Source organism: Aphanomyces astaci (genome assembly GCF_000520075.1).
Source record: "Aphanomyces astaci strain APO3 unplaced genomic scaffold supercont1.14, whole genome shotgun sequence".
NCBI lineage: Eukaryota > Oomycota > Saprolegniomycetes > Saprolegniales > Verrucalvaceae > Aphanomyces > Aphanomyces astaci.
In genome coordinates, this window is record NW_009798277.1 from 961,906 (window position 1) to 986,797 (window position 24,892).

The 24,892-nt window shown below is 48.3% G+C and overlaps 11 protein-coding genes across 15 annotated transcripts; 7 read left to right on the forward strand and 4 right to left on the reverse strand.

Moving 5' to 3' along the window:
* Nucleotides 1–369: 369 nt before the first annotated feature.
* On the forward strand, nt 370–1,206 carry H257_07127 (hypothetical protein; the record flags this gene model as incomplete). The annotated part of the gene is made up of 1 exon (XM_009832558.1): nt 370–1,206. A coding segment is annotated over one exon (757 nt), but the record flags the coding sequence as incomplete, so codon positions are not given.
* A 118-nt stretch (nt 1,207–1,324) lies between these two features.
* Nucleotides 1,325–2,078, reverse strand: H257_07128 (hypothetical protein). The gene has a single exon (XM_009832559.1). The coding sequence runs from the start codon at nt 2,053–2,055 to the stop codon at nt 1,384–1,386; it is 672 nt and encodes a 223-aa protein (XP_009830861.1). The 5' UTR covers nt 2,056–2,078; the 3' UTR covers nt 1,325–1,383.
* Nucleotides 2,079–2,282: 204 nt separating this feature from the next.
* On the reverse strand, nt 2,283–2,718 carry H257_07129 (hypothetical protein). Its single transcript, XM_009832560.1, has one exon. It carries the CDS (start codon nt 2,666–2,668, stop codon nt 2,381–2,383), a length of 288 nt encoding a protein of 95 aa, XP_009830862.1. The 5' UTR covers nt 2,669–2,718; the 3' UTR covers nt 2,283–2,380.
* Nucleotides 2,719–3,610: 892 nt separating this feature from the next.
* Nucleotides 3,611–5,907, forward strand: H257_07130 (hypothetical protein). The gene is made up of 9 exons (XM_009832561.1): nt 3,611–3,855; nt 3,913–3,964; nt 4,019–4,111; nt 4,178–4,370; nt 4,441–4,606; nt 4,659–4,878; nt 4,960–5,226; nt 5,359–5,437; nt 5,549–5,907. Exons 1-9 carry the CDS (start codon nt 3,623–3,625, stop codon nt 5,842–5,844), a joined length of 1,599 nt encoding a protein of 532 aa, XP_009830863.1. The 5' UTR covers nt 3,611–3,622; the 3' UTR covers nt 5,845–5,907.
* Nucleotides 5,908–11,066: 5,159 nt separating this feature from the next.
* H257_07131 (hypothetical protein) lies at nt 11,067–12,525 on the forward strand (the record flags this gene model as incomplete). The annotated part of the gene is made up of 3 exons (XM_009832562.1): nt 11,067–11,577; nt 11,642–12,165; nt 12,223–12,525. The coding sequence occupies 3 exons, from the start codon at nt 11,067–11,069 to the stop codon at nt 12,523–12,525; spliced, it is 1,338 nt and encodes a 445-aa protein (XP_009830864.1).
* Nucleotides 12,526–13,935: 1,410 nt separating this feature from the next.
* On the forward strand, nt 13,936–17,300 carry H257_07132 (hypothetical protein; the record flags this gene model as incomplete). 5 transcript variants are annotated; one of them, XM_009832564.1, is made up of 8 exons in its annotated part: nt 13,936–14,171; nt 14,220–14,271; nt 14,380–14,472; nt 14,612–14,834; nt 14,937–15,370; nt 16,103–16,384; nt 16,707–16,785; nt 16,891–17,300. In XM_009832564.1, the coding sequence occupies 8 exons, from the start codon at nt 13,936–13,938 to the stop codon at nt 17,157–17,159; spliced, it is 1,668 nt and encodes a 555-aa protein (XP_009830866.1). In that variant the 3' UTR covers nt 17,160–17,300. The 5 variants fall into 5 exon arrangements, with proteins under 5 accessions (XP_009830866.1, XP_009830865.1, XP_009830868.1 ...); XM_009832563.1 differs by having other exon boundaries at nt 16,707–17,300; XM_009832566.1 differs by having other exon boundaries at nt 14,171–14,271.
* An 892-nt stretch (nt 17,301–18,192) lies between these two features.
* On the forward strand, nt 18,193–18,552 carry H257_07133 (hypothetical protein; the record flags this gene model as incomplete). Its single annotated transcript, XM_009832568.1, has 1 exon — nt 18,193–18,552. One exon carries the CDS (start codon nt 18,193–18,195, stop codon nt 18,550–18,552), a length of 360 nt encoding a protein of 119 aa, XP_009830870.1.
* A 757-nt stretch (nt 18,553–19,309) lies between these two features.
* On the reverse strand, nt 19,310–20,104 carry H257_07134 (hypothetical protein). The gene is made up of 5 exons (XM_009832569.1): nt 20,033–20,104; nt 19,881–19,970; nt 19,622–19,834; nt 19,517–19,555; nt 19,310–19,456 (listed from the first exon to the last, which is right to left on the reverse strand). The coding sequence occupies exons 1-5, from the start codon at nt 20,082–20,084 to the stop codon at nt 19,350–19,352; spliced, it is 501 nt and encodes a 166-aa protein (XP_009830871.1). The 5' UTR covers nt 20,085–20,104; the 3' UTR covers nt 19,310–19,349.
* Nucleotides 20,105–20,256: 152 nt separating this feature from the next.
* On the forward strand, nt 20,257–20,860 carry H257_07135 (hypothetical protein). The gene is made up of 2 exons (XM_009832570.1): nt 20,257–20,369; nt 20,446–20,860. Exons 1-2 carry the CDS (start codon nt 20,294–20,296, stop codon nt 20,799–20,801), a joined length of 432 nt encoding a protein of 143 aa, XP_009830872.1. The 5' UTR covers nt 20,257–20,293; the 3' UTR covers nt 20,802–20,860.
* A 727-nt stretch (nt 20,861–21,587) lies between these two features.
* On the forward strand, nt 21,588–23,991 carry H257_07136 (hypothetical protein). Its single transcript, XM_009832571.1, has one exon. The coding sequence runs from the start codon at nt 21,637–21,639 to the stop codon at nt 23,614–23,616; it is 1,980 nt and encodes a 659-aa protein (XP_009830873.1). The 5' UTR covers nt 21,588–21,636; the 3' UTR covers nt 23,617–23,991.
* On the reverse strand, nt 23,702–23,956 carry H257_07137 (hypothetical protein; the record flags this gene model as incomplete). The annotated part of the gene is made up of 1 exon (XM_009832572.1): nt 23,702–23,956. The coding sequence occupies one exon, from the start codon at nt 23,954–23,956 to the stop codon at nt 23,702–23,704; it is 255 nt and encodes an 84-aa protein (XP_009830874.1).
* Nucleotides 23,992–24,892: the final 901 nt, after the last annotated feature.

A 24,892-nucleotide genomic window follows, 5' to 3' on the forward strand; every position in this document is an offset into this window, starting at 1 on the left:
AATGTAAAAAAGTGTGGTACTACAATAGTACTAGTATATGGTTTACTACATTCTGATTGGCTCAATTCTTCTGCGTACATTTGGTTATGTCGATTCATTGTCCATGTCGCTCCAGTTTAGAATATACTAAGTTACGTAGTAAAGACAACAATACTAGCCAGCGCTCACTACTATACAGCAGTATAAGGGGCCATCACCAGTAGACTTTAGATTATCCTGAGATCGATGTACTTAACCTTCATTCTTCACACTTGAAAGCACCAGAAAGTGCCGCGCACAATCGTGACATGCATTCTCACAGGTCTTGTTCTCACTGGTGGAAAAGGGGCAAAGTATGTGTTGCGAGAGGTTTTCTCGGCATTCTCCGCCAAATTCGAATTTGATAATGAGTGGAAAAGGCGACGCCGCAGCGAAGAAGGCTAAGTCGTCCAAGCGCAACTCGCTCAAGGGCGGAAACCGCAAGTTCGTCACCAGTGCCGAGGAGCTCGAAGCGCGCAATGTCGTGGAGGAGGTCCGTCAGGAGAAGCGTCGCGTGCGACGGGACGACGGAGAGTCCGACGACGAGGACGACGATGAGGAGGACGCGGACGGCGTGGTGTTTGACCGCATCGTCGAAGAAAAGGAGGACGAGATAGAGGAGAAGAAAGTGCCCAAGCCCAAGGGCGTGGCGGGCATCATCCAGGTCCAAAACCCCAACTTTGCGTCGACCAAGGCGATCAAGGCCAAGGACATCGACCCGAACGCCGAAGCACAGCCTCTGACCCGACGAGAGCGCGAGGCGATCGAGAAGGAAGCTAAGGCTGCAAACTACATGAAGCGCCACTTGGCCGGTCAAACGGACGAAGCGAAGCGCGATATTCGCCGACTCGAAGAAGTGAAGAAGCGCCGCGAAGACGCTGCCCTCCGTAAGAAGCAAGAAGAAGAAGCGGCCGCGGAACTGGCCAAGAAAGCTGCCAAGGTGTCTGTGAAGGGTGGCGACGACGAAGCGCTGGACGCGCGTGCGATCAAGGCACTCAAGCCGAACGCGCTCAAGGACCACCTCAAGGAACGAGGGTTGTCCATCCAAGGCCAAAAGAACGACCTCATCCAACGCCTCATCGACTACGAAAACGAAAAGTCGTTGTAACTATGCTAACAGTAAACCAACCCACAGTTTGGCCATTGGCTCGTCCTGAAAGCAATAATATCACCACTACCAACTGTCCATCGCTGGTCGTATTACTGCGGGGATGCCAGGGATGCTGCTGTATTGTGATGTTGCTACAGGTACCTACGCCGCCACGACAACGGCCAAGTCCATGGAACATGCGGACATGCGCCGCGGTGTGCATAAGAGACACTCGTGTACGTACAAACAGGGAGCTAACGTTATTAGTTGGCTAGTTAGTCGTAGTCGTCGTCGTCGCTGTTGTAGTCGAACACGGACTGCTTGATGGGGCCAGCGGGCTTGGGTCCGTCGACGCCGGTGTCGGTGACACTCTCGGGCGGCGTCCCATCAAACTTGAGCACGTTCTTGGTCGATAGAAAGTACGCGAGGAAGTGGGTGCTGAAGTTGTCCGTGCCGCCGAGTTCGTCGAGTCCTTGCAACATGTGCACGACGCTCTTGTTCTTGATCAGCGCCACACACGGAATCATCCAGATGCCGAGCTTCTGGACGAGGTAGTCGGCTTTTTCGGCGTTCATGCGGCAAAACCGCGACTCCAAATGCGACTCGGCGAGGGCCGTCAAGTGCTTGTCCATGATGGGACAGTACGCGTTGGTGGCGTTGTAGAAGTGGACGACGGCGCACTCGCTGTCCTTGATCACGTCGAAGAACTCTTGCTGGTTTGACAGCTCCGAGTAACTCCCGTGGCCGGCGTTCTTCCACGCTTGCTTTTGCGCCGCGGCGGACTTCAGCGCGCGCAGCCGTCGCTCGCGCAGCTTGTCGAGATCGTCTTCCTCCATCCTCTCAAGCTGCTTGATCTCGGCATCCAGCCTCTCTTCCTGTGCATGCAGAGACTCTAACACTTGGTTGCCCACTGCATTGAGGAGCTGTTGCTGGACCTGCGAGTTCATGTCGAAATCCAAATTAATCGAAGGGCTACAATTCCGTAGTGATCCGGATAACTCCATGGAAATATACCGAAAACAAATATTTGCCATTTCTACCGATATATCATATATATATTTTAAAACTAGAATATTAACTGTGTTACTATATACAAGGATGCACAGGGCAATGCATCGCATGCTAATAAGTGTATCACCAATGCCTTGGAACTCTCCACTTTCCATCAAATCGTGGCACTGATGTTTCGACCTATCATTATCCAAGGTCGAGGATCTGACGATAAGTACTGAGAGGAGGCCTTCGCAATGACAGAGCATTCAAGTTCGTGCATTACTTGGACAGGTGGAGCATCTGCCGTCGAAAGTTCTTTTGCTTTTGCTGCATGTGTCCCCTTGATTCATGCGCCTCGATGTGTTTGAAGGCTTGTTCGCGCCACTTGGTCATGTCGGCAAACCATGTGTGTCGTGCCGTCGCCAGCGCTTCCGCCTTGCCTTCGAGTCCAAACGATCTCAGTTCGCACGCTGTAGGCATGTTGGAGCTCCACGAAGTGGTACGCGTGACATGATCCCCGCTGGGCGACGCCGCCGTCGTTCGTGCGCGCTTGGTAGGTTCCATCATCGTTCCGCAATTTGAACATGCGCTTGTTTCATTGGCGGAACCGAAATACCCGACTGTGATTGGGTATATTTCCGCGCGAAATGGTAACTTCAAATAACCGTGAACAGCACGAGCATAGCGCCACCAGACACATGTACCAACCAGTACTGTAGCCATGATCAACGTGATGATGGTGCCTCCGATACAAAGTGACAACCATGTACGCTGAAGTATGCGACGCAGTGGCTGCCTCGACGTCGGATGCCCAACACTTGAGCCTTAAGGGAACGTTGTTACTTGTACGTACATCAATGGAAACTTTGAAGCACCACGTATCCAATGCACTAGGTACAACCAAACGAGTTACGAGCCACCGCATACAGACAATGCACTTGTCTGTCACTCGATCGATGGGGACACATGCGTAGTATGCGATGGGATATTCCAATGGTCGACCCCCTGCAGACCCAACGGCGGCCGGCCGCGTCAGGTGGGATGAATATGATGCACGGTGCAGCTCACACAGGGACATACATAATGTGAAGCCATTTTCAACCGCATAGAGTACAACAATAATGTGCTCAATCGATGGATTTCAAAGAGTATATATGGTCCAGGTTTTTAATTCGCCAAGTCCAGACCCATCGCGATTACTAGTAGTACTCCACAATATATATAAACAGCATGGTGATGCCAATCATGTTGTGTGCGCAGGAGCAACTCAAAAGCGCAACGTTGTCGTTGTGTTCCCTAGTGACTACTACTACATACTAGTACTACAAGTACTTATTACGACGCAATGGCGCTGTACTAATCATGCACTGTGAACGCGGATTGCGGTGGCACCGTTGGCAACGTAAACGGAATTTTGACTTGCGTTCACTATGCAGAGATACATATACGTATAGTACCAACATTTCGGCATAACAAACTAACTGCCTTTCGTCACTTATCATTTTTCAAGTTTCCATCACGATGACCGATCTCGTGGCCACTGCGCTCGGCTACCCCACAGTCGTCATCGGCGTGTTTGGCCTCGTGTCCGTTGTCGGCGGTGTCTTGGTGTACTTGTTCACCATCAAACCAGCACTCAGCCCATTGAACGTCATTCCTGGCCCCAAGTCGACCCACTGGTTGTTTGGTTCCCTCAAGGAAATCATCGACACCAAGTGGAGCAAGGGTCATTTCCCCCAACCTGCGCTCTCTTGGTAGTTACCGCAGCGTCCTATCTATTGTGCTAATTGCTGTATATATGCCATGTATAGGGTCAAGAAATACGGCGGCGCAGTGCACTACCGTGCTTTTCTCAGACACCGCGTACGACAACTGAACGGCCACAGTTTTGCCATCGCTTACTCATGTTTGTGGTAGGTGTTGATCACAGACCCAGAAGCGCTCAAGCACGTGTTTAATACCAAGGCCGACAATTACCCTCGATCGACCGATTCCCGTCTCTTCCTCCGGGTGTGTGTCCATATTTCAGATCTATGTTGTCGTTCGTACGGATTCCCATTGTGTTGTTTGCCGTAGGAAATCATCGGAGGGGACGGACTCCTTAGCTCGGAAGGCGACGCGCACACACACATGCGAAAGATGCTCATGCCCCACTTTGGATTTGCCAAAGTCCGCCAGTTCATCGACGTGTTTGCAGGGCAAACCCAAGCCCTCAGCTCGCAATTGGATCGTCTGGCCGACACAAACGCGCCCGTGGACATGCATGACTGTAGGCCCCATTTCCCCTAGTTCCCCCCTTACTCCCCTATGTTTCCCCTATCGAACTAAGTATCATATAGTGTTTACCAAGTTGACGCTGGACATCATCGGACTATCCGCGTTTGGGTACGATTTCCAGTCGCTGACCAACCAGAATGAGCGTGTGATGGCCGCGTACAAGATGATGAACCAGCCGCCGTCCATCTTGTTTGCCGTTGGCCGCGTGTACCTCCCTTTTTTTGACAGGTTAGTTGTGGTGCACGTATTCGTTAGACTAACTAACTAACTGCCTTGACAGATGGCCCTTGCGCGCGATCCAACGACGCAACGACGCCAAGCGCATGCTGTTTCAAACTGTGGACGATGTCATTTCCGCCAAACTGAAGGCGCCCCGTCGCCGCACTGGCGCTGCCACCGACTTGGTCGATCTCATGCTGGACAATCAATCGACCGAGCACAAGGTCAGCGCCGAGGAAGCGCGGACGCATGTCATGACGTTCTTGACTGCTGGCCACGAGGTAAGTTAGAATCTGCCAAGGGCTATTTTTATATATATACTAAGGGCTGTCATATATATATACTAATGTGTGTTGAGCTAGACGACGAGCAGTACGTTGTGCTGGGTGTTTAGCATGTTGGCCACGCATCCGGAGATGGAAACGAAAGCTCGCTCCGAGTGCCATGACGTCGCCGCCGCCAACAATGGCAGAATCGAGTGGAAGTCGCTTGGCGAGCTCAAATATGTCACTGCGTTCATTCAAGAAACGCTGCGGTTGTATCCGACGATTGCCGCCTTGGCCACCCGCGAGACCGCCACCGACGATTACTTGCCCATGGCCAGTGGCAAATCGTATTTTGTACCCAAGGTATATATATATATATATATATACTAGTATATACTATTATATATTTCTATATATATATGAACGGTGGAAATATACCATAGTTTCTATACTTTTGTGGAAGGACGAATCCTAAGATTGGATGAATTTGTATAGGGAACAACGATTGCCGTCAACACGGGGGCTTTACATCGCAATCCAATGTACTGGAGCACCCCCGATGAGTTTGTGCCAGGTAGTATATATATTAGGGTACTTCAAAGTATTCTCCAGAGTTATGACTACAGTATTATATATATATTATACTAGTATGTATGTAGAATGATCTATATGTTGTGGTACGTAGAGCGCTTTTTGGAAGGGTCGGAGCCGTTTGCTGCGGACAAGGTGTTGCGGCACGGCCAAGGCAACACGTATTACTACATGCCGTTCAGCGCCGGGGCCAAGAACTGCATCGGCATGCGCTTCGCCATGGCCGAATTGCAGGTCGTCGTGTCGAATTTGCTGCTAAAGTATTCGTTCAAGGTGACAAACCAAGCCGATTTGAACCCCAAGCAGGATGGCGTGTCCATCAAGCCGGTCAAGTTGGACATGATGGTACACCGTGCTGCCACCAGCTTTTCGACCGTAGATAGTCCATAGGCTGCGGCGTCCGCCACATAGCTCACGACGAAGTAAATAACATTACATTTCTGTTTCTTTCCAGGTTTTGGTCATGGAGGATGGATATCAAGGGTTAATCCGTTGGGTAAGTACACATGCGACATTTCTCCGTCTTCGAAGTACTCTGGAGTACATGTATTAATACTACTCGAAGTATTATTAATAAGCTTACAGTTAATTTAAATTCACGAGCTTTAGGTTGTCGAATTTTTATATTCTAGGATTATGGCCTGAATACGTATATAATTCACTGTCAAGCAGAATATTATGGTGTCAATCCAAAAAAAGAAGTGAAAAGAAACACTTCATAATTTGTAGGCAATTTAAACACAGCAAATAAGAAATCTCTTGACTTTCTAACGACATCCAAATCTGGACGGTCAACATATCTTGATATTTCTATACTGTTGTTACAATTTACATTAAAATACTTCTGATTTCTAAGGACCAAACTATCAATTTGCCTACGGCGAACGCAAAACAAATTCACAAAATATATAAGAATGAATGAAAAAAAATTCAATTGGACTTTTTGTGCTTGACATTTGGCTTTCTGGTTGGCTTGGAAGAGTTGGTGTGCAAGCCTTTCTTCGTGAACAAGTCGCCATCAGTGACAGCACGTTTTCTCGCCCTCTTCGGTGTTCGCCCAGGTAAGGTCATGACGTTCTCACGTGTATGCTCTTGAGTTCTGATCCAGGCGGCTGCGCCAAGGTCGCCATTGACACAGTTCTTGGACTGCAAGTCGAGGGCCTTCAACATGGCGGGCAACGATAACGGGCAGGCACCGCAGGTACGAAAATCGTTCTTAAACATGCCTTCAGCATGTCAACGGTCGTACTGGAAGTCGTGACTGATCCGTTTTTTAAACGCAGATCCTGAAATCGAGATCTCCTTTGATCGCGGCAAGGTCTCAGTGTTCGATGCGCGCAGGTACGTCGTCACAGCTGCCTTGATGTCACGCTTTGAGGGTTGAAAGATTGTGACGTCCAACGGCTGAAGCAAATGCGTTGTGATTGCAGGTAGGTAGACCAACACAATACCATACGCTTCACTGATCATCTAACTGTCTACGCCGTGATGAGAAGAGCAATTGTCTAGAACAAGTATGGCAGGTCTACGGCACGGCAGCGAAGCTTCGACTTTCCGTAGGAAATCAGCGAGTTGTTGAAGATGGCTGAGTTCATGAACGCTTTAGGAGCCGAGGTCACAAGCGCGTCATCGACAGGACACTCGTCCAAGACAGTACTTTCGCAGGACTATCCAGGGAGAATGAACGCCGGTGGAACGAGGGTGCCATCGGATGCAGTAGCCACGACAATGGTGAGGTGGTACGGTGGGGTATTTTCTTCATTCCAAACGTTCTTGGACCAGCAGATGGCGACGACGTTTTTGTTTTGGGATTTTGTTTTGAGTTTCGTCCATGTTGAGACATCCGCCGCGGTGCACGAGAATCTCAGAGTGCCATTGATTAGCGCGTTAAACTAACGTATTATATCTTCTTTGCTAACTGTGTTGCGACTTTTGACAGCTTCTGAGCCACGCGGTCAGCAATGAGGGGACTGCGCACACAAAACTTCTGGTACCATCCACGAGTAACATTCCGTGGTATGCCATGGTATACAGCCAAGATCGCATTCGCCTTGTGGATGACTTCCCCTCGCTCAACCGGCAATCCACGACGTTGCATCGCAGCGATCCAAGCGACAAAGTCTTGCTCAATCGATGAGGGGAGAGCTTGGTACGGCCCTCGCTTGTTGATGGCAATGGCTCCAGTGTCCTTCTTCATCTTGATAGTGGAACAACGTGGCCCTGGAGACAGCAGAGCTCTGGACGACAGCCGCTTTGGACTCACCACCTTTGACGCGCTGAATCGCATCTAGGATTTGTTGTACGTGGCGGGCATGTTTCAATATGGGAAAGTCAAAAGTCAATGAGTATTTTTATTCACAGTCAATTGGCGCGAAAAAATTGCGCCAAATATCGTCACTCGAGTGTTTGTATATATAATTACAATCACGAATATTATCATATCCAATCAAATTGACTCCACTCAAAATGCTGAAGTATTATTGGTTAAAACTCAAACCGTCCAGGAATTAGGTGCCATCTAGTTAATCGATGTACAGAGAACCGAGTAGGAACTCGCGCACAGTGGTATCGACACTATTTTTTTCCATGGAGCATTCATAAATTCCGACGTCAACAAATAGTATTTTTTTCATTTTTTATATTTTAACCAATAGTATGCTCATAAAAAGTTTGTAAATTGTATGATTGGATATAATAAAATTGATCAGATTGATCTGAATGCAATAATATAATTCGTACTCGGAATCACAACTTGCGCATTCGCATACAATTCCCCATATATTTCAAAATACCATTGTGCGCGAGTTCCTACTCGGTTCTCTGTACCTTACTCCGGAGTAGTACAGTATATGTACTTGGTGTAAGAACAAGAAACGACGATAAGGCCAAATCTTTTGCCCTACGTTTTTCTATTTAAGGGTGCGTATATGTTTTGCGGTAAAACTACTTACAGTAGTCGACAGCTTCGAGGGGGCCTGCCAAAAAAATATCAATACACAGAGTTTTTTTGAATTTCCAACGCCTCGGCTGCATGTTAACGTTCGACCAATGAAAAGAGAGTAAATTTATTACATCACTGTTTCTGAACTACTTGAGTCGTTACTGCTGCTGCTGCTGTCGCTGCCGTCGCTGCCGTCGCTGCTGCCGCCGTTGGTACCATCGTTGCGGTCGCTGTCGCTATCACTCGCATCGCCTTCGTGTTGCTCTTTGATGTACGCCGCAAGCTTGTTGAGTTGCCTGTCGGCCTTGTGTATGCAGCCCTTGATGCTGCTTGGAGTCAAGTCCTCGAATGCCTTCATGAGCCGCACGCGGACGTCTTTAAACGTGGTGTCTTGTGTGTACTGACGTCCAACCTGCACAACATTAGCATATATATGCATAGTAAAGATCACTGTACTTGGCACTTTACGATGGCCCAAACAATCTCGATTGGTTTAAGGCCACTGTGGTAAGGCGGTGTGTAAACAACCTCATGCCCTGCGGCACGTGCCAAGGATACAACCTCGATGTCAATCTTGCTCACATGCACACTTAGCTTTTTCCACAATGCAGCTTTCGTTTCATTTGTGAAAGAAATGCCGTACGCCGTGCAAGCATCCTGTAGGACACTCTTCTTATTTCCATACTTCGGTGTATCCGGAGGAAGCCCTTTATGGTATTTTGCATTGTCCATTACTATAACAGCATTTTGTAACCCAAGATCTTCTATTTCGACAAGAAGTTTGGAAAACCAACTGACAAAATATGCATGGTCGAACATTCCGTGATAATCCTTGGTTTCAGGTTTACCAGTTCGTTTTCCACCTTGAAATACATCCAAGCATAAGAGCTTGCTATCCAAACAACCACTATCTAAAATGGCAGCAATAAAACAAAATCTTTCACCTTTGTGTTTTTCTTTGACTTCAAGATCAAGGTCATCACTCGGATCATATAATGAATCATCATGCCGACTATAATGGTGATGAATATAACTCTCATCCATATATATAACAGGCCGTCGGTTGACATCGCCCGACAATATATCACACATATCAGAAACATACATATCACGATGCTGAATATTAGCTTCGCACATACGAAGGCCTAGACCTCGCTTCTTCTTTCCCCTCTTGTACCCAAGTTTTGCCAGGACCCTCTGGGTTGACCGGTAGGCTGCTTGCGTTGACGATTGCGACTCAATATCGAATTCCAAGAGGTTTTGGGACCGCAGGAAGTGGGCGACGTCCTTCGCCACTGTCCGATATCGTCCTCCGCTGGCGAACGAAGTCTTGAATGATCTTGGCCAGGTTCGACGTGACGGGAAGTCTTGTTCGGAGAGACATGTCGCGGGGGGCTTGGGGCTTGGTCGTGGTGGAGCCCTTTTCGACCAACTCTTTCCACACTTGTTGGACCAGCTGTGGCTTGCGGCGCAAGAGTCGGGCGGCGGTGCGAGTGGACGCGGTTGCATCGTCTTGGCGCACAGTGGCGTTGACTATGATCATGTCGAGGATCTCGTTTTGTGTCACGTATCTTGACCGTGAGCGCTTCACGAACGCAATGGCGCGGTCTACGTCACTTGGTTGGGTCGGCTCACTAGGCATGGTTGGTTTGTGAGGCTGGTGTCGAGAATCAGAGCCAGTGTGCGTGTGCGTGTGTAATGGGTGAACTTTTCGCCTATATAGTCACAGTTTGTATTACATGTCAGAGTATATTAGGTAATAGGGTGAAATTAGACAGGTTTTTGAAATTCCAAGCATCATATCTGTGAGTGCATAAGGTTTAAAGGTCTATTTCTTGACACATTTTTAGCTTATTCGCAGCGCTACATTTTTGCTTTTCACTTTTTTATACTGCGTTCGTGCAGCAAAAGTTATGGTCAAAGGCCCCCTCAGGGCTGTCGACTACTGTTAACAGTATTCTGCCATGTTAAACCTTCGTTAATAATAGGTTAAACTCAATCTACTGTACGTACAGAGTACGGATAAAGTGTACGGATAATTGGCCCATACAAACATCAAGACGTATGGGGTGGCCAAAATACGTCCGAGCCCGTATATTTCTGTTGTAGCAAGGCGATCGGTCAAACTAAAATAGCCCTCTCATTTTGTCGTCAATTGTGACTTGGAACCACATGATCGATTCGCCTTGTCGAGATCTATCGTTTTTGTGGTTAATTTGCCAGGAAATAATAATACTGCACATGGTATAACGCTCTAAAAAGTGCTCAAAATTTCGTCGTTTCTAGGCTTCATGCACCATACTGTACTACACGTAACTGTAAACTGCCTCCTATAAGAGGATATCGAATCTCTGTGATTAATAACAGTAAATTAATACTACCTCTGTCCGAAAATAGGTACCCCAAACGGAATATTTGAGAAATGAACGTGAAGTTGGTCGAATTATTCCATTCTGAAAACAGATGCATGTTTAGTAGCTAGCCTCTAGAGCACACCAATAGCATCGCTTCGTACCAAATTACACCCAATCACAACAGATTCAGCCACACAGAGCCCGAATACTTAAACCTATACAACTTGGACGATTTGTCTCAAAAAGGAGGTATCCGGATGTCCGGTTACGAACAAACGTTATCCGTATCAACGAGCGTGTCAAGGTTGGCAATCCAAATGCGCGCCAAGAAGGACCTCACGGACAACGATCGAACTGCAATCCTGCAGCAGCAGCTTCTCGCGCGGATGGTTGACCACAAGACATTGCCACGAGGTGCCTTAGCAGACGTCGCCGTCTCCTTTGGTGTTGACCGAAGCACGGTTCGCCGAATCTGGCACCGAGCTACAGTCGACCTGTCCGACAAGCTTCGCCCGTGCCAGCCTGTCTGCTCAAGGAAAAAAGGTCGTTCTGGCAGGAACCTCAAGCACGACTCTGTTGCTGCCCGTCTCAAACTCGTACCCAAGGCTCGACGGACAAAATTTCGGTCCATCGCTGCCGCCATGTCCATGCCCAAGTCGACACTGCATGACTACTATCGGCGAGGAATTTTCGTGAAATACTCTAGTACGGTCAAGCCGGCACTGACGGATTCCAACAAGGCCGTTCGACTCAAGTGGGCAATCGACCATGTTCACCCGGCGGGACCGACACGACTACACCTTCGACAGCATGATAGACTGTGTCCATGTGGACGAAAATTGGTTCTTCGCCACGCGAGTTCACAAGTCGTATTATCTTGCACCCGACTAAGCCCCTCCTCATCGCACGGTCAAGTCCAAAACATTCATCACGAAGGTCATGTTTCTGTCCGCCGTTGCCCGTCCACGTTGGGACCACGACAAAGATGAGTGGTTCGACGGCAAGATCGGCACATGGCATTTTACGGAGCGAGTTCCGGCGTTGCGTGGAAGCCGCAATAGACCGGCTGGAAGCATGGTGACGAAGCCGGTCAGCGTGACTCGCGAAGTGTACACGACCATGCTCCTCGACAATGCCATCCCCGCTATCAAAGCGAAATGGCCCCAAGGTGAGACCAAGGGAGTGATTATCCAGCAGGACAACGCCAAGCCTCACGTTCCCCCATCGGACCCTCGCATCGTTGCTGCGTGCACCGGCGGCGGGTGGGCCATGCAAGTGAGGTTTCAGCCACCCAACTCGCCGGATCTCAACGTGTTGGATCTGGGGTTCTTTCGAGCGTTGCAGACTCTTCAAGAACGGAACTATTCGCGCAACATTGACGATATCATTGCTGCAACCGTTGAAGCGTGGCAGGATGTCGACATGATGACTTTGAACGCCAACTTTCTCATGTTATAATGCTGTATGCAAGAGGTAATGCGCGTGGAAAGCAACAACTGTTACAAAATCCCGCATATGAAGAAGGCGAAACTGGCTGCTGTGGGTATGTTGCCCGAGGTTGTTTGCGTTGATCGTGACCTGTTTGATGACGGGTGTCGACTACTCAGTGCTACTGATATCGACAAGAAGATCGACGAATTGGCACTTGAAGTGGCACAGGCGATGGACATGAGCGAATTCAGCTCGCAAATGGAGAAACTCTCTGTTGACGGTGAGCTGGATGATGACATTGACTTGGATCTGGCGCTGCTTCTGGGCATCGATCAATTGTTGTAATGTATGTTGCGCGTATTCCATTGGTCAGATTAGAGGCATTTCTTACAGTAGTACACTTGAGGCAACTTTTCTCGGATCTCAGTTTTTCAGTTTGGGGTAACTATTTTCGGACAGAGGTAGTACAATTGGGTACTTGAAGTACTTGCTAAATGTCGCTTGTGTACTGTACCTACCCAACAGATGAACTCTGGATGTCAAGGGTGAACATTTTAACGTTAGCCAATGAAATACCTAAAAAAAGTGTGTAATTTAATTGTTCATTCTCCATTTTCAACATTGAAACAAACCTTTGAGTGAAGATTTCCGTCGTTACTTGTAGTACTGCAGTCAAATTGCCGGTGAACACAAAACACACATTTCAGCTAGGGGTTACAGTACTACTGTAGTTCGAAGTAGTAGTACGTAGTACTACTACTAGTAAGTGGTTAGCGAGAATGCAACTTTACCCTGGGAATAGAAGTGTATGTAAACATGAGGAGTCTGGGGTTCGGCTGTACTTGGAGCGAGTTCGGAGCGAATTCTGTCTTTAGCAGCGATGTAACGTTAGCGTTATCTCAATGGAAATGTCAGCTAATTGCCATTGAGATAGCATTGGCTAATAAAGTTTAGAAATAGCCAATTAAACGTCGCCAGTGTGTACAAAACATTTTGATTAGCTGAAAATTAAAAAACCGCAGACACAAGGCGCACTTCGGAACAGTTGCTATCAGGGAATTACTCGTCGCCTTGACGATGATAGGGGTACTGTACTACTGTAATTTCACGATTTCGTCGACTTTGGGAAACTTCCCTCATTTGACGGTCAACATGTCATGGATGATTCAATGAATGTCAATACCTGTACTAACAGTAAGTTACACTCCATCCACGGTCCCCACCATTGATTTACGATCGTACTACTTACTGATCAAAGGCCTTCGATTAGAACGATCGTACTGATCGAAGGTCCACGATTGATTTACGATCGTACTGTAGGATAGGAATGAGTCGACTCGGGTACTGTAGTACTAGTAATCAAGGAGAAGTACAGGGTGGGTACACCAGCACACGAAGTCGTACCGGCCAGCCTTTTAACCAACTGTGCACGACCAAGCTTGTTACTACCGTACATTCAAGGATACCCCCATCCTCATTGATCACCAAATGGACCAACTAACGGTATGTATATACTAACTACTAGTATTATATAGTACTAGTAGTTAGTATATACAGTGAGGTCGCATATACGGACGGTACGTATACATACATGTATACGCGCCATAGTACCGTATATGCGAACTCTCGACCTGAGTGAGTACTGTATGATCAGTGGGTACAGTCATTCCGATGTTGAAAGTTCGTCGTTACATGTTACGCAGATGCCATTTTATATTTGCCGTCGTCGAAATTCATATTACCGGTACCAGAGGCATGTTGCCGTCACTATCAATGCTGGCTACGGCGGGCGCGATAGCAGCCGCCGTGGCGCTGGGAGCGGGAGCTACGGCTTCCATCGCGTTAATGTACCTGTTTGTGATCAAACCAGCGCGCAGTCCGGTCAATGGCATGCCAGGGCCGGCGTCGGCGCACTGGTTCTTCGGCAACGTCCAGGAGATCTACGACATCATGTGGACCCAGGCCAAGTTTCCCGAGCCGCTTTTGTCCTGGTATGTGTATCTGCGATGGTGTTGGCGTTCTACACTAACTCGTCGTAGGGTCCAGCAGTATGGCGGTGTGTTCCGCTATCGTTTTATGATGAAGAATCGAGTACGTGTGGCACATCACCATATATACACGTTACAGTAGCCATTAGAGCGACCACAGCCATCCATTTGTTGCATGTCACGAGTGCACAGTACACTAACACGATTGTAGATCCTATTGACTGACCCGGAAGCCCTCAAGCATGTGCTGACCACGCACAGCGACATCTACCCCCGGGACGATGGCACTCGGATGATTTTTCGGGTGTGTTTTCTATCTTTTCATCCATTTACGGCGGCCATGACATACATAGTAGTTAGTATATTTGACCGCCCATAGTACTAGCTAGTACTACGACTAGTACGAGTATTACTCGTTCGAATCCACATGTGTATATAATTAGGATCTGATTGGAGGCGACGGCTTGCTCTCGTCGGAGAACGCCACGCACGCCCAACAGCGTCGCATGATGCAGCCGCTCTTCCGTCATGACAACATCAAGTCGTTCCTGGGCATGTTCCATCACCACGTCCGCCGCCTCCAGGATGAACACTTGGCTCGGCTACAACTATCCCCGCCATCAACACCTCCTGCCAACACCACACAAACCGTCGACATGCACGAGTGTACGTATGACCTGACCGACCTGCTTCCTACTAGTAGTACTTGTAGTACTACTACTACTAGTAGTAGTGTCGTCGTCCTGAGTTGACAATCGCGTGGTGTAGTGTTTACCAAGCTCACGTTGGATATCATTGGCGTGTCGGCGTTCAGCTATGAATTTGACGCGCTGGCCCCGCATCAAGACAAATACCCCCAGACGAAGCAAGTGTCTGTAGTCGAAGCCATCGAGTTGCTCATCACACCGCCGTCGTTGCTGTACATCGTGGGCATTCTTCTCTTGCCGTGGTTCCCGCGGTGGCCCCTGCCGGCGCAGAACCAGCGCCGACGCGCGAGGCGTCGGCTGTTCGAGGTGGTGGACGCGGTCCTGGCGTCGAAGCTGTCGCCTTCGGCCAAGCCCCCCCCCTCTGCCACTTCGCTTCCGAAGACGATCAAAATGCTCGACCTGGTGGACCTCATGCTCACCGACACGAACGACCACAAAGTGTCGATTGACGAAGCCAGGATTCACGTCATGACGTTTATGCTGGCTGGCCACGAGGTACTTGAAACAGAATATATATATATATGTATTCACCATTGTCATGGTTTTGTCTTGTCTGTCCTTTTACCCAAAATTTGAATTACTTGTGCGCTGATTCGCCGAATCCATCGATCGATTCTTTTGTACTGACTTCTATATGGTAAATGGATTCCTGTGGATTGTTGGTATCACACTAATTGAAGTCACACACTAATTTCAAAGATGGTTTTCTGCAATCTGATTGGCTAAATAATTCTGCCGATTCTTCTGTCCATTTGGTAGTGTCGATTCATTCTCCATGTCGCATAAACGCAATATTATTGTGTTTGCGTTTTACCCGATTTTGGGTGATTGTGGCAAATCGAGCGATGCAGTATGATTAGCTAAAAAGAATGAAAGTTGCGTTACGATTGGCTAAAAAGAATGAAGTTTGAACTGCTGGGGTATTTCTCTGAAACGGAAAAGTAGTACTATATCATATTTCGAAGGTTCGGCGATGGCGTTCGGCATGAATTGACTGTGAGCCCACAATATAATATTTGTATGATGGATGAATTCTTTCAACCAAAAGGCGAGTTCTATGGTGGTGGTTTATCTAGCCACACACATCACATCATCATCACATCGCACCATAGAATGCATAGACGTTGGTGTATATATATATATATATATATATATATGCTGTATTACTGAAAATTGCTCATATTACAACAATGCTTATGGCAGTGGTGGTGGTTGGGGGTACCGTAGACAACGAGCACGACGTTGAGCTGGGTGTTTACGATGCTGGCCCAACACGCCGACGTCGAAGCCAAAGTGCGTGCCGAGTGCCGCCACGTGTTAGCTGCGAACAACCACTCGTGGGATTGGAAAGCACTGGGGGAGCTCAAGTACACGACGGCTGTGATCCATGAAACATTAAGACTCTTCCCCACGGCTTCGATGCTGGCTACCCGAGTGTGCGTCCAAGATAACGACATGCCCACCCTCGCCAGCGTCAACGAACATGCCAAGCCCGTGTTTATTCCCAAGGTAATACATGTCCATGTATATATATATATAATATATATATTGTATATATATATATTGTATAGATATATATATTGTATATATATATTGTATATATATATATATATATTCAGGAACGCATCCAGAATCGCCTGATCCGTGGTAGTGTGTGTATAAGAGAGAACAAACAATAATACTGTAGACAGACGGTGTCGATATGTTTATATGTTTTGTATTTTTGGAAAAACAATGTATTTATTTTTAAAATATAGTGTGGTTTTCACGCGTCCGTCCGTCCCCCTTTGTCATGTATAAGATATATAATATATATACTGTATGTATGTAGGGCACGCAAATGCTGGTGCACACGGGGGCGATGCATCGCAACCCAAAGTACTGGTCGCGCCCCGCCGAATTTGTGCCAGGTAGACTACCCACCACCATTAGTACTTTTATCTATCCCTACTACTACTACTACTACTACTACTACTACTACTACCATAACAACTCGACTCGTCCGTGCTTTGTAGATCGCTTTATCGAAGGGACAGAATCGTTCGAGGCGGACAAGGGGCTTCGAGGGGGCCAAGGCAACACGTATTACTACATGCCGTTCAGCACGGGGTCCAAGAACTGCATCGGCATGCGCTTCGCCATGGCCGAGCTGCAGGTCGTGGTGGCGTCGCTGGTGGCGCGCCATTCATTCCGACTCACACCCGACGCCAACGTCGAGCCCTCGTTTGTGGGAGTAACCATGCGCCCAAAGCACTTGAATATGACTGTGCACTTGGTCGACTAATCAGTCCGCAAACCAAGACATGGATGATGCTGTATGTGATCTCACACAAAAGAAGGCCACGATGGAACTAGTTCGTTACTATGTAGTAAATCGTTAAATCGTTCATATAGCATAATATACGTACGTTATGTCTACCCAAAACCGTTGTTGGATGAATTGGTACAGTACGTGCAACTACTTAACGTTTAGGGCCAGTTCCAAGTAGATATTTTTAGCAAAATGAAAAAGTGGTTCCAAGTATATGTGCTTTCGAGTGAAATTTCGTGTTGTGGCGTGGTTTCTCGTTGGAATTTAAATCGATTTGATTGGCTACTTCAGATGAGCTCAAATTTATTAACCAATCAAAACCTTCTCAATGAAATTCAACCAATCAGATCGGTTGTGGATCGGTTTCGTCGGCGCGATTCGATTGCACCCCCTCCCCAAATTTGTATCAAATCGACAATACAGTTTCCTACTTTTTTACCTCTTTTTGTGCGATTTTTTACGCAAATAATGTCACCAAAAATTGAAAACGAGGTTCTTGACGTCATTTTCTAAATCGTAAGAGGTAAATCGATTTTGATTAGCTCATGCTATTTCTGAAAACTACTTGGAACTTCCCCTTAGTAGTAGGGCGAAGGAAAAGAGTCGACGACTCGCCATCATCATCATCATCCTCCCGAGTGCATGATTGTAGCCCAACGCAAGTACTGTAGTACATACTACCAGCACTGTACTATATAGATACTGTAGTACTCCGAAGTAGTACTACTATATCATATATTCTAGTAGTATGAATAATAATACCGCCGTATGAACCGGTTTTATTTTCCCATGGGGGTACTTTAGTAATACAGTCACACGAAAATGCTAGTTACTATGCATGAACATTTGCTCCTTTGATCGTAAAGCGTAAAAGTAGTACAGTAGCCCTTCTGTTGTGCAATGGTTTTTTCGCGGTTGTTGTTGGTTTCCTGGTGTTTTACAATGCCATTTAGTATTTCGCCGACGTGCCGGCTCGATCAGTCGCTCGGACGTTTTCTCCATTGCCATGCGCCGCCATCTCGTCGTCGTGGCCGTCTCCATCATGTGCGTGTCCCGTTTCGGGGTCGTCTCGGGGCTGCACTGGAACTCCAAGTACACTCGCACGGTGGACCCCAACGACAAGGCGCCGCCCATCCTCGACGGCACGGCCCTGACCCCCGCGTCGCGCCTGACATTCTACCTCAAGCTGGTCCTGCCCACGATGTCGCCCTCTACTTTGCGCCTGCCTGGTGACTTGGACCCGTACGACGTCGTGGAGGACGTTCAGCGGACGATGCGTCAAATGCAACACGACGTGACCGCCACTACCTCGACCTGGCTCTCCACGTTCGTTGCCAAGATCAACAAGGACGACACGTATGACTAACGAGTGTTAACTACTCCGGAGTATGTACTACCAACTACTACTAGTACTAATTAAAACACAGCAGTATATCCCTCCCCCTTGGGGCCTTTGGTTGTTTGTCATGTGTGCGTTGGTTGTGCTTCGATGCAATCGCATTGACTGTCGCGAATATAAGCTACCAGTAGTCGACTGTTCCACGTGTGCCGCCGCGGCAGTGCGCAAAACTATATTGAATCAACAATGTATTGCAATATATAGTAAGTAGCTCACAATAATTTACTGTTGCTCCGTGAAAACTTCAATTATTGATTGTTCTCTTTTTTGCTATTATATTGCCCTATCTTGCCAATATTTCGCTATATTTAGCCGTATAAGGCAATATTAGTGGGAAACCAATTATTTACTGTTTTTGAGCATTAAACCCAATGATTTATTGATTTGAATTTTCGGCTCCACTTATTGTCGATTTGATACAAATTTGGGGAGGGGGTGCAATCGAATCGCGCCGACGAAACCGATCCATAATCGATCTGATTGGATGAATTTCATTGAGAAGGTTTTGATTGGCTAATAATTTTGAGCTCAACTGAAGTAGCCAATCAAATCGATTTAAATTCCAACGAGAAACCACGCCACAACACGACATTTCACTCGAAACCGCAATACATAATAATATAACTTTACACACAGTGCTGCGGTGTCATTGCGATCGATCCTTATTAGCTTCCACTTAGTTAGCGTAATCATATTACTACTATTAATACATAGAACGACACTTTTGTTGACGAATGTATTGAAATATCACGATTGTAAGTTATTTAGAAGCAGCACCAGCAGTCAAACGGGCAGTCTGCCGTTTCCCCGCCTTGGTTGAGCCGCAATGATTCCTCAGAGTAGATGGGCAACCCATCGGCATCATAACGCACTACATGACGAGAATGAGAGACCTGGAGCATTCTATTCTCGGGGAGTACATCCAACGTACCAGGTCGAGGGTCGGATGAGTCGTTGTTCTTTTGCTTATCTACACATGACGAGTTGATATGGAGGACCTAGTCGATGGATGGATGGATGGATAGGACGTGCTTACGTTCAGCTTCCAACGCTTCCAAATGTTTGCGGTAGGCCCGCTTTTCCGCGAGTTCCTTGTCTTCTTGTCGCCGGACGGCATTGTCCTCGTCGATCTTTTGCTGCTTCTTGGCTTTGATCCCGGAAAAGAGCGCGTCGAGCTGATGCTTGGCAGTCTGCTTGTCTTGTTTGCCGGCGACGACAGCGGTGGTTTTCAGTTTGGATGCACCGGCATCTATCGTTCGTGTGATTAGCTTGAAGTAAGCGGCAAGACAAAAGACCTTTGGGAACCTTGGCCGCTGTTTTCTTGGTGGCGAAGAGCGCGTCCAAGCTTGCTTTGGCACTCGTCGACTTGGCTCCGACGGCCATGCCTACATTGACGGACATTGGTTTTCACAATCCTTTGTGTCCAATTTGGTTCCATGATGTATACCTGTCGGCAGCGGTGCGGCAGCGGCAGCAGCCTTGCCCTTGGCTTTCCCCATGCTGGTTTGGTGTTGGAAATACTTCAAATACCACGAGCCAATGAAAATCGCGGGTCATGGTGGCATTCGATTGGTCAATGCAATTTATCGCCTATAGATGATTTGATTGGTGGACTTGGACAATGTTTGCCTCGGATTGGCTAAAATTCAGACTCCATCGGAATGCTTGGACGCAAGCCAAAAGTCAAACAACCTACGCCGCAAGCATCATGGCGACGACGCAAATGTTCGAGGACATCTTTGAGATCAAGCAGCTCAACCCCGAAGGGAAGAAGTTCGATCGAGGTACGTACGTGCTTCATGGAGGACACCTCCATGCATATCATCGATCGTCGTCGCTGAACATATATATGCATCGTAGTCACGCGGCTTCTGTGCAAGGGCGTGTCGTATGAACTAGAGCTCATGCTCGACATCAACTCGGAAGTGTTCCCGATGAAGGTGCATGAACAGTTCACGTTTGCGCTCGTGACCACCCTCGACTTGGAAGGCAAGCCGGACGACGGCATCTTCGACCAATCTGGCAAACCCACGCTCCTCGACCGATACGACTATGGCATGTACGGCAAGGTGTTCCAGTACGACCACGAAGGCGGCAACATGGTCGCGATCTACGCCAGTTTCGGCGGCCTTCTCATGTGCTTGCGCGGCGACCAAGCGCATTTGCGCAACATCCACAACGGCACCCGCGTGTACTGTCTCATGCGCCGCCAATAAACCTCTCGTCTATAGGAACTTACTACCCTCTTTATACTCCAACTCGTTTCCAAACTGCATGTTCACGGCTATCTACTACAGTGAACCAAGAAATCGCCGACACTGCCACATCTTGACGTCGACTTTAAAGGGGAATCTGTCGTTCGGCTACGAGTTTACCTATCGCAATTCGGTCGTAGCATTACTTTGTTGTTGAGTTGGCACGTCAAATGTGACCTTTCGCGTCCCAAGCATACCGTTGCGTCCATTTGCGATGCTTGAGCACCTACCACCATCAAAAAGTCGTAAAGGGGTTGAAGTGGGCTCGACCAAACAAGTACAACGAGTGTGCTGCTTGACGTCATGTTAGCACATTGCGCCTACATTACAAGAGATGTGCCATATACCTTCCTAGAGGTTTGCGATGACGGATGGTTGAGATTCAAGGTTGGTTGTCATGTCCATCCCCGTTGATCGTCGTCCAGAACGACATCAGGCGGTTGCTGGGCCAATACCAGTAAGGTTTGCGTCTCCATGCCAGAAATCCAAGTCGGCAGCGAACTGCATGTATCGTAGGTGTATGTAGCCCCTCATCTTGGATGGCATCCCTCCCTCCATGCACGCAAATGCAAACGCGCCGTGTTGTGGGGTTGTCTCGGTTACAGTAGCTTGTTTCAGGCAAAAGACCGTTTTCAAACTTTATTTAGGACATTTGGTGTGAAATATGGCCAGGTTTTGTGAAAATACCGAATTTCAAAGCGGCTTCTAAGATATACCAAACTTCGAAGCAACTAAATGATAAAATACCTTGGCATTTGTATGGCAAATTTAAAAATAGCGTTCGAAGTTGGCGGCTATGCTGTTAGGCAGTCGAGACCGAAGTTTGTATTATTTCCCCTTTGACACCAGGATGAGCAAGAAAGCAGGCAGCAAAAAGGCGGTGGTGGTGGCGGCGGACGAGTTCCCGGATGAGCCCATCGCGCTGCTTCACTTTGATGAGAAGGAAGACCGTCTTCAAGTGAACGAACAGGCCATGGATATCCTCCAACGCATCGATGGCAAGATTGCCGTGATCGCGATGGCGGGGCTGTATCGCACGGGCAAATCGTCCATGTTGAATTGGCTACTTGGCAAGCAGAGCGGATTTCGCGTCGGACCGACCGTCGAGCGATGTACACGAGGCATTTGGCTGTGGGGACGGCCGCAGCAACACACGTTGGCCAACGGCGAGCAGTGCTGGGTCCTCATGCTCGACACGGAAGGTCTCGGCGGGCTAGAAGCGTCGGCGCAATACGACGTGCGTATCTTCTCCCTCGCGACGCTGCTTTGCTCCAAGCTCATCTACAACAGCCAAGGGAGCGTGGATGAGAAAGCAGTCAACGGTCTGTCGTTCATCGCCAACATGACCAAGCACATCCGCGTCCGCGCCGAGGAAGGCGACGGCCAAAGCGGCGGAGGGGACGAGATTTCGAGCTTCTTCCCGTCGTTTACGTGGGTCGTGCGCGACTTTACGCTCGAGTTGGTGGACGAAGACGGCGACGAAATCACTCCCACAGAGTACCTCGAGCGCGCGCTGGCGCCGCAGCCCGGACTCACACAGGCGGTGATGGAGCGCAACCGTGTGCGCCACATGATGACGGCATTCTTCAAGGACCGCGACTGCTTTACGCTCGTGCGGCCAGTGTACGACGAAGGCATGCTGCAGCAAGTCGACTCGATCCCGATCACGGACTTGCGTCCAGAGTTTCAATCGCAACTCGCCAAGTTGAAGGCGTCCATCTTCAACCACCTTCAACCTAAGACCATGAACAACAAGCCGCTCAACGGGTCCATGTTCGCAGGCCTCCTCGTCGCGTATGTGGATGCGATCAACCACGGCAGCGTGCCCACGATCAGCTCAGCGTGGGATGGCGTCACGGCCACGGAATGCAAGAAGGCCATGAAGACGGCGACGGAGTCGTTCCGCGTGGCGGCGGGACTGTTGGAACTCCCGCTCGATGCGGACGAGTTGACGGCGGCGCTCAAGTCCGCGGAAGCCGACGCCGTTGCCGTGTACCGTAGTTCGGCGATGGGCGACGCCTCGACTAAGTACGAATCGGACTTAGCCGAAAAAATCGAAGCCGAAAAGACCACGCTCAAAAAGCAAAACCGCGCCGCGTCCAAGGACTTTTGCGATCGCCTGCTGCAGACGTTGTTCGCCGAGATCATCCAACCTCGGTTCTCGGATGACAAGAATGCGTACGAGGACATGCAGGAGTTTGCGCGGGAATGGCTCAAGTTCCGCGAAGTGTACCTGGAGAAGGCACGCGGCGGCGCCAAGCTGGACGCGCTCCTAGCGTTCTCCGAGACCAAGCACGCCGAAGCGATGCGGTTGTTGCTGAGTCGACAAGAAGACAAGTTCGAGAAGAAGCTGCGTGCGTTGGAAGCCGAGGCGGCGTCCGTGAAGGAAACTCTCGGCGCGATCGGCGGCCGCGAGCAAGTGTACAAGCAGCAGATTGAATCGTTGCAGTCCGAGACGTCCGACATGATGGGCGAAAAGGCGCGGTATGCGGCGGACATCGAATCCCAGCAAAGGATGATCGAGCAGTTGCAGTCTAAGCTCCAAGCAGAGGCTGCAGGGAAGCAGCACATGGACTTGGAGAAGGAACAAGTCGAGCTCCAGCTCAACGCATTGCGTGGCCAAGATCGCGAAAAGGAAGACGAGCTCGCACGCTTGAAGGCGCAGTACGAGAAGCTCATGAAGGAGAAGGAACGCACCGAGTTGGAGCTGAGCATGGCGTCCGGCGAAGTGGACTCGCTCAAGCACGGTCAAAAATGTGGCTGTTCGATTCAATAAGTCGAGATAATGAATGTGAGTTTGAGCGCTACAACGTCGCTCGTCGTCGTATTCTGTATATTGTCGTGGTAAAATGAGGATCTACTTAGCTCGGGGGAACGCGGGTTACCAACGGCGACACGTACGGCTTGAGCTTGAATCCTGTCAAGTCGGGCACTTGGAGGTCGAGGAGCTTGTCCACGTCGAGCGTGTACCCGCCCAACTTTGCATGGACACCTTCGTTGCGGCATCCCTTCCCTTTGTAGAATCGCTTGTTTGCGCGCTTCGACGTCAACGGACGCAGCCCGTGGCTCTTGCCGAACTTGCTTGCTCGCAGCACCAACCCGTCCAAGAAACCCATCGTCGTGACCGTGAAGTGTAAATGGCAGCGATGTGCACCATTCAAGAACGGTGGTTTAAGTGCGAATCCAATCAAGTTCGCTGAAATCAGAATCGCACTTTACATAGACACATTTCGTCGGTCGAATATACTAACTTACAGTTAGTATAATTTTTCCAACATTATTGATAAACTCGTTCAAGAAAAATTAAAAGGGGTGCATCTGGTAACCAAAAGTATTGCAATTTTCACGCCGACAACGGCATATGAGGGCTGAATTCAACAATTCTAACCCGAAATTAATATTTTCATGTGAGATTTACTCGTTGAAGAGGTCCAAAACGCCACATTACAAAACCTTTTTGAAAATGGCATTTTGGTGGATCCCATTTTGCGAGAAAATGGAATATTATTTTTGAAATGTTACCAGACGCAACCGAACGTTAATATTTCATTTCTCAAGATGAAAAAACTCTAGCGGTAGAAATCTATCTAACGTTAATATTATTAGTCTTCGTTGTTCAAGTGAAATCAGAGAATTTTCTAAAAGTGAATTTTCTGTCAGTTCTCAACATTATACAGTACAGTGTAGGTGGTAAGATAAGATAGGGTGCATATGGTGTCATTTCAAATATAATATTCCATTTACTCGCAAAATGGGTAAACCAAAATGCTATTTTCAATACGGTATGGAGATAAAGGATTCATTTTGTAGTATGGCGTTTTGGACCAATTCATCGAGTAAATCCCACGGGGAATGATAGTATTTGGGTTATGTTTCAATTTTGATCAGATTTGTTGAACTCGGCCCCAAGATGGCATTTTGGACCTGAATGTTGCAATATTTCCGGTTTCCAGACGCACCCTCAAGTAATATAGTGCATTTCACCCAAATTTGGACTTGGGAGTCATTTCGCCAAATAATGTTAGAGCTTGTTCCAAGTAAATATCGAAATG

Coding starts and splice junctions, on each gene's coding strand:
- H257_07128 (XM_009832559.1), bottom strand. CDS start 2,055: ATGAACTCGCAGGTCCAGCAACAGCTCCTCAATGCAGTGGGCAACCAA.
- H257_07129 (XM_009832560.1), bottom strand. CDS start 2,668: ATGATGGAACCTACCAAGCGCGCACGAACGACGGCGGCGTCGCCCAGC.
- H257_07130 (XM_009832561.1), top strand. CDS start 3,623: ATGACCGATCTCGTGGCCACTGCGCTCGGCTACCCCACAGTCGTCATC. Junction 3,856..3,912: donor CCCCAACCTGCGCTCTCTTG/GTAGTTACCGCA, acceptor TGCCATGTATAG/GGTCAAGAAATACGGCGGCG. Junction 4,112..4,177: donor ATTCCCGTCTCTTCCTCCGG/GTGTGTGTCCAT, acceptor TGTTTGCCGTAG/GAAATCATCGGAGGGGACGG.
- H257_07134 (XM_009832569.1), bottom strand. CDS start 20,084: ATGGGGAAAGCCAAGGGCAAGGCTGCTGCCGCTGCCGCACCGCTGCCG. Junction 19,971..20,032: donor TGCCGCACCGCTGCCGACAG/GTATACATCATG, acceptor CCGTCAATGTAG/GCATGGCCGTCGGAGCCAAG. Junction 19,556..19,621: donor GGAAGCGTTGGAAGCTGAAC/GTAAGCACGTCC, acceptor CGTCATGTGTAG/ATAAGCAAAAGAACAACGAC.
- H257_07135 (XM_009832570.1), top strand. CDS start 20,294: ATGGCGACGACGCAAATGTTCGAGGACATCTTTGAGATCAAGCAGCTC. Junction 20,370..20,445: donor AGGGAAGAAGTTCGATCGAG/GTACGTACGTGC, acceptor TATGCATCGTAG/TCACGCGGCTTCTGTGCAAG.
- H257_07136 (XM_009832571.1), top strand. CDS start 21,637: ATGCTGTTAGGCAGTCGAGACCGAAGTTTGTATTATTTCCCCTTTGAC.